Source organism: Limulus polyphemus, unplaced genomic scaffold (assembly GCF_000517525.1).
Source record: "Limulus polyphemus unplaced genomic scaffold, Limulus_polyphemus-2.1.2 Scaffold4827, whole genome shotgun sequence".
Lineage (NCBI taxonomy): Eukaryota > Metazoa > Arthropoda > Merostomata > Xiphosura > Limulidae > Limulus > Limulus polyphemus.
The window spans coordinates 7,899-14,951 of NW_013670437.1; the positions used below are offsets into that span (position 1 = coordinate 7,899).

Below are 7,053 nucleotides of genomic sequence, written 5' to 3' on the forward strand. Positions count from 1 at the left end.
CAACTAAATATGTGTTGGATATGAAAGTGTTTAACATCTTTTAACTGGTATAGCTGATATGTGATTTCATTTTTAACAGTTCCACGATGAATTAATATTATCTAAACTACAACTAAACATGTGTTGGATATGAAAGTCTTTAACGACTTTTAACTGGTATAGTTGTCCTGTTATTTCATTTTTAACTGGTATAGTTGTCATGTTATTTCATTTTTAACAGTCCCACGATGAATTAATATTATCTAAACTACAACTAAATATGTGTTGGATATGAAAGTGTTTAACAATTTTTACCTGGTACAGTTGATATGTTATTCCATTTTTAACAGTTCCACGATGAATTAATATTATCTAAACTACAACTAAACATGTGTTGGATATGAAAGTCTTTAACAACTTTTAACTGGTATAGTTGTCATGTTATTTCATTTTTAACAGTCCCACGATGAATTAATAGTGTCTAAATTTAAACTATAACTAAAATACAAATCCTGTAGAAAACAATTCTTGAAGGTTGCCAAATGACTGACGAAAAACAAATTACACATATATTTTGTTGCAACATCAATTTTAATCGCCTCTAATACACATAACTCACATCCAGAACAACGAAAACAATATACAAATAATAATTTCCTTCATATTTAGATATTCTTTGCTTTTCATATCGAGAAATTGCATGTCATATTATGAACTTTGTAATTTACTCGATTATTTAAACTAAAGATAATAATAGTTTCCTAAAAACTCGATTTTTATTTTATTTTAAAAATGGGATTTTTGTAATACACAATACAAATGTTGCACTGTTTCTACTGCTTCGCAACAGCTTGAAGTGCGTTTCTGTTATGAACGAAACGTAAGCGTAATACATTCAGAGATTATAGTTGTATTGAACGATTCAGATAATTGCTAGGATCCAAATATCGTAACTGTTGACTTGCACCATTATATTGTTGCAATTTCAAGGCACACACACACACAACACAACACACACACACATGCCAAAGAGGAGATTGAGTAATCAAATGTAAGTTCGTCAAATTCGTCCCTACGAAATGGGTCTCATTGATAGCATTCTAACACAAGAGTGTCATATTTGTGAAAATAATCATACAGCCTTCCGACGAATCCTTACACAGAGTTACAGATTACTCTCTGACCGAGTATTTAAAATACAGCTGGAAAAAAAAAAGACCGTATGTAAAATTAGATCGAGCCATATACGACACAAAATATCCTAAAACATTTAAAAGAAATTACGTTTGTTGGATGTTTTAAATATCGTTTTACATAATTATTACCAGAATTTGAAATATCTATACGTATGTGCGTGATAATATTTTGCTAGAATTATTTATTAATTATAGATGATCGAAAAACATTTATTTTTGAACATTTTCACTGACGAGAACAGCAACAAAACGTTTCCCTCTTAAAACAATATGAACACTATTTTACCGTTAACAATATATTGTTACGGTTATTTACTTACAAATAATGAACATTAATTACTTGCGCAGTTCAATAGTTTAAATCTATCATAAATTTTACTGAAAGCTTATGACTGATGTCACATTAGCATTTTACATATTTTTCTCAAGTTTATGTACATTAATTGTTTACTTTTCAACGTATTTGTAGTTATTAAGTAAGATATCTACGAAAGTAAAACATACAAAGTAAAGTATAGTAAAGCAAAAAAAAAAGACTTTAAAAAAGTCGTTATGGTTTTATTAGTGCAAAGCTACACAATGGGCTATCCGCATACTATCCATCAGGGGGAATCGAATCCTGGATTTTAGCGTTGTAAAACCTTTAGTCTGTGTAATATTATTCCAACACCAGGCCCCTCACGAACCCCCCCCCCCAAAAAAAACAACTACAACAACAACTAAATACCTGCTCTAGTGTCTCTTAATTTGAACTGAAAATTTGTGGACATTTTTATTGGTTGTACTAGCTAGTATTGAGACTTGAGGATGCTGTATTTCACTTAAATAGTTATCAATTAATAAACGAAAACTGCCTACAAAAGATACTTCCAAAAACCACCCTCTTTTGGAGTATAGAGATTAAACTTACTTTTAATATTCAACAAATTAGTGTAAAGACACCCCTGGGCTTCTGAGGTACGTGTTAAATAAATAGGAAATATTAATATCAGTATTTTTGTTTTATCAACCTAAAAAAAATATTTTATACGGTGAAATACAGAGTGGTGCAACCATTAGAAAGAATTAGTTATCTACAACGTGTTATCTACGTTGCATCCACTGCGGGGATCAAACTCCAAATTCTAATGTTATAAGTCCTCAAACTATTCACTAAGCCACCAGGGGACAAAAAAATATTTTGTTTATTTGTAGTTAAGCACAAATCTACACAACGGACTATCTGTTTCGTGCTTACAGCTGGTATCTAAACCCGATTTTTAGCGTTATAAGCCTTCAGATTTGCTACTGGTGGGGCAATAAAAAAAAAGACATTTTAATCTATCGTTGTACTTTATAAACCCGAGTAAACAACATACTTACATGCAACCTTCCTTAAAGGATATCTCTTCGCGGTGCTTGATAAGTTTCTATTAAGTCACAGTTTCTTGTACGTAGTTTTGCTATGAATATAAGGTAGTGAACAAGTAATTAAACAACATACTTACATGCAACCTTCCTTAAAGGATATCTCTTCGCGGTGCTTGATAAGTTTCTATTAAGTCACAGTTTCTTGTACGTAGTTTTGCTATGAATACAAGGTAGTGAACAAGTAATTAAAATCAACGATATTCATACATTTGTTGAAAGAAAATATAAACACTAACATTTTTAGCGATGCAAATTAATTTAGATTGTGGCTTATTTGAAATGCATTAAGAAACAAACGGTGTATTTGGTTTAATTTACTTAATCGGTCTATTGTAAAATGCCTGAATGGTAAACAGATACGTATTATAGCTGGGTTTTTTTCCCGAGGTTATAAACTTTTGTGACTGTGCAAGACAAATGTTATTATATATTCTAGGTAATTAATATCCTGTTGAACGTTACCTGTACTTTTATTTGTTGACACGGTAATATTTTCAAAACTACACGATGACGTTAGATCAAAACAATGGAAGTTAAACACATTTACAGTGAAATGATTAATGGAGAACATCTATATTTGTTGACACGGTAATATTTTCAAAACTACACGATGACGTTAGATCAAAACAATCTGAAGTTAAACACATTTACTGTGAAACGATTAATAGAGAACATCTATATTTGTTGACACGGTAATATTTTCAAAACTACACGATGACGTTAGATCAAAACAATGGAAGTTAAACACATTTACAGTGAAATGATTAATGGAGAACATCTATATTTGTTGACACGGTAATATTTTCAAAACTACACGATGACGTTAGATCAAAACAATGGAAGTTAAACACATTTACAGTGAAATGATTAATGGAGAACATCTATATAAAACGAACCATCAAGATGAAATTCAACAGTAAAAATAGGCTGTGGGTCTGAAAAGAGGTGTGTGTGCATGTGTGTGTCGATTCACCCACCTCTGTTTTTCAGGTTATGATATCAATTTCAGGTTTTAGTTTGATAATTACCTCATCACAACAGCTTCCAAACTAGACATGGGCATTTAGTATGAGCAACGACTTATAATTTTGTCCGTAGCTAAATACTGATATTTGGACATTACTCATGTGTAGAAGAGTTACAATACATTTCCCCTGGCTCATTTTAAAGGTATTATAAATGCGACAATACTCTAGAAGGTCATTCATTTAATCATATCCAATAATTGCCTGGGAAAAGATATTCCAGTGCAATATACCTATTTGCTGATTCCCAGTTTGCCCCTGAAGAAGAAAGATCCACCTTTTGAAAGCGCTTGGGTTATAGGGTTTTTATCATTGTGTATCATGACTTGTTTTTCTGACGTTATGGAAGTTCCTATTTGTACAGTCTTAGCTAGCATGCTTAAGACGTTAGGTTAATGGAGAACATTGCTCAGGCCTTCTGAAATCCGTGATAATATTTTTTTTTTTTAGACATTACGAGACATGGAAAAAAGATGAAACTCGTACATCAGCTACCAACGGAAGTGTAAACAATTATATAAGATAAAAACATTCTAGACAAGACTGGAAAGATCTAGAAAGTTTTTATTTTTCCTGTGTTTTACCGCAAAGCTACACAACAGGATATCTGCACTTCGTCCATCACAGGGACTCGAATCCAGGATTTTATTGTTGGAAATCCGTAAACTTGACTCTCTGGCTGACTTAGAGGACGAGATAGTACGAACAACACCGTTCAGTTTTGTTTGGTTTCTTATGAAGGCTATCTGCGCTAGCCGTACATAATTTGGCAGTGTAAGACTAGAGGGAAGGCAGCTAGTCATTACCACCCACCGCCAACTCTTGGGCTATTCTTATTACCAAAGAATAATGGGCTTTGCCGTTATGAAGGCAGCCTCTACCTTCATCTAGGGCGTATCAATCAAAGTGGACATTCCTGGAAAAGATTAGCAAGTTCACCAAGAATATTAATTAGCGAGAATCACGAGTCTCATGCACAATATTCGTATTACACCTGTCTGCAAGTAATATCACATACGATCGTATGGTTACTACATGAGTAATTAGTTGTGGTTTTTATTACTAACGTTCTGACACACTAACCCGAGTTGCATTCAGATGTGGCGCTAAAATCATAACGAACCAAGAGTATCGTCAAATGAATAAATATTGTGAACCGTAAATTTTTATTCAGCAAAACAGAAGAGTTGGAACTTAAAAGTATCAGATGATATCATGAGTTAGATTTTACAAATCGAGACAACGGTTCTTTCAAAGTATCAGATGATATCATGAGTTAGATTTTACAAATCGAGACAATGGTTCTTACAAAGTATCAGATGATATCATGAGTTAGATTTTACAAATCGAGACAATGGTTCTTACAAAGTATCAGATGATATCATGAGTTAGATTTTACAAATCGAGACAATGGTTCTTACAAAGTATCAGATGATATCATGAGTTAGATTTTACAAATCGAGACAATGGTTCTTACAAAGTATAAGATAATATCATTCACTTGTAACATTAACTTACACATTACCAAGTGTCTTGAGTGTCATTGATTACATCATAGCAATTTGTCATAGAGTATTTGGTACTGACCACTCCGCTCACTCATTATACTTAAACAAATTAAATAACAGGAAAGAAGTTCACTTTCAGTGTGCAAGTGATGCTCTGTTGCCCTCTACAGCCAGAAAACATTAATGGAGGTTATTTTGGATTCACCTTAACAGTGAGAAGGATTGTAACAGAATAGGATGATGGATAGCCATTGCGTCTATTTTGGATTCACTTTAACAGTGAGAAGGATTTTAACAGAGAGGGAAGATTGATAGCCATTGCGTCTATTTTGGATTCACTTTTACAGTGAGAAGGATTTTAACAAAGAGGGAAGATTGATAGCCATTGCGTCTATTTTGGATTCACTTTAACAGTGAGAAGGATTTTAACAAAGAGGGAAGATTGATAGCCATTGCGTCTATTTTGGATTCACTTTAACAGTGAAAAGGATTTTAACAGAGAGGGAAGATTGATAGCCATTGCGTCTATTTTGGATTCACTTTAACAGTGAGAAGGATTTTAACAGAGAGGGAAGATTGATAGCCATTGCGTCTATTTTGGATTCACTTTAACAGTGAGAAGGATTTTAACAGAGAGGGAAGATTGATAGCCATTGCGTCTAAATACGTTAATACCAAGTACCCTTGTTTTTTGCGTCACGAACATACTAAACGAAATGACGAGAATGACAACCTTCAAAACTAAAAGATGTGAAAAAATGGAACATGAGGCACACAAGAGCTTGAGATTGAAACATTGCGTATGTTTTCTGACTTTATGTAAAGTAATAATATTCAATCTCTATACGTAATTAAACCAATTGGTATAATTCTTTTTCATCCGATAAAAATACATTAACCTGGTGTATGTTAAAATAATCTATCGAGGAACACATCAAAAAGAAGACCAAAAGTTAGCTTTCAGGCCTGAATTACAGTTGCTTCTGTATCATGTATCTCAAAAATTTTTAAAGAATGTTCAAGTTAAAGAATAACCATTTAAAAAATGGGTTGAAAACTTTGCGATCCAAAATATAAAATCAAAGTTATTATTAAATCAGTTCACTACTTTCGTTCGGTCATCTAGTAACACGAAGTTTAAAAAGTTTGGTTGGCCTTGTTAATCTGATTAGTTAGATGAAACGTCCATCTTATTTCATACTCAGCTCAGGCATTTCGTTGTTTGTCTACTCACGGACGGAGCCTAGAGTACAAGACAAACAGGAAGATATGACCGATTAATCAAAGTGTTTTATTAGTATCTGATTATGCAGGAAAACGTGAAGAACATAGAATTTCCAAGCAAGATCGATTAGCTTGTTTGTTTTTAATTATGCACAAAGGCTACACAAGGGCTATCTGTGCTCTGCCCGGTTTCTAGCGTTGTAAGTCCGCAGACATACCGCTGTGCCACTGGGGGGCAGATCTATTAGCATGTGCCGTGAAGTTCTTTTCTTACAAACAACCTAGACGATGAAGATATTTAAAACAGATACACTAATGGCGTCTCCTACTGTAAACTAGTGAAGATCCGCACAACCTTATGTTTAAAAACTAGCAGTTGCTGGAGAATAACATGTGACAATAGCCTTACCTGTACAACCATAAATGTTTACTATTCTTGTGAAAGGCAATAATGAACAGGCAACAGTTGAGATTACAAAGTTGATGAATTGGTAGTACAGCAAAAAGTGGAGATATAAACAGTTGGGATTTTAGGGAAAAACACAGAAGTAATGATACTGTAAAAGATTCGACAATGTAGGACCACAAGTGCTGAAATGTAAAGGAAGTATACGCTGTATGGAGGACAGACGTAGGTCCTGACACGGCAGGTGTAACAGGCAACCAAAAAGGACTGGTTTCGGTTAATCTAACCGTTCAAATGACTTATAC

The 7,053-nt window shown here is 33.5% G+C and overlaps 1 protein-coding gene across 1 annotated transcript in view; it reads right to left on the reverse strand.

The window, feature by feature from the left end:
- Nucleotides 1-582: 582 nt before the first annotated feature.
- The window catches only part of LOC106471740 (carcinoembryonic antigen-related cell adhesion molecule 1-like), a 59,348-nt gene continuing 52,877 nt past the window's right edge, over nucleotides 583-7,053 (reverse strand). The window contains exons 12-13 of the mRNA XM_022400349.1: nucleotides 2,538-2,742; nucleotides 583-1,181 (exon numbers count right to left, since the gene is read on the reverse strand). Coding sequence (XP_022256057.1) covers nucleotides 2,713-2,742 — 30 coding nt within the window. The 3' untranslated portion in view covers nucleotides 583-1,181; nucleotides 2,538-2,712. The remainder of the gene's footprint in view (nucleotides 1,182-2,537; nucleotides 2,743-7,053) is intronic.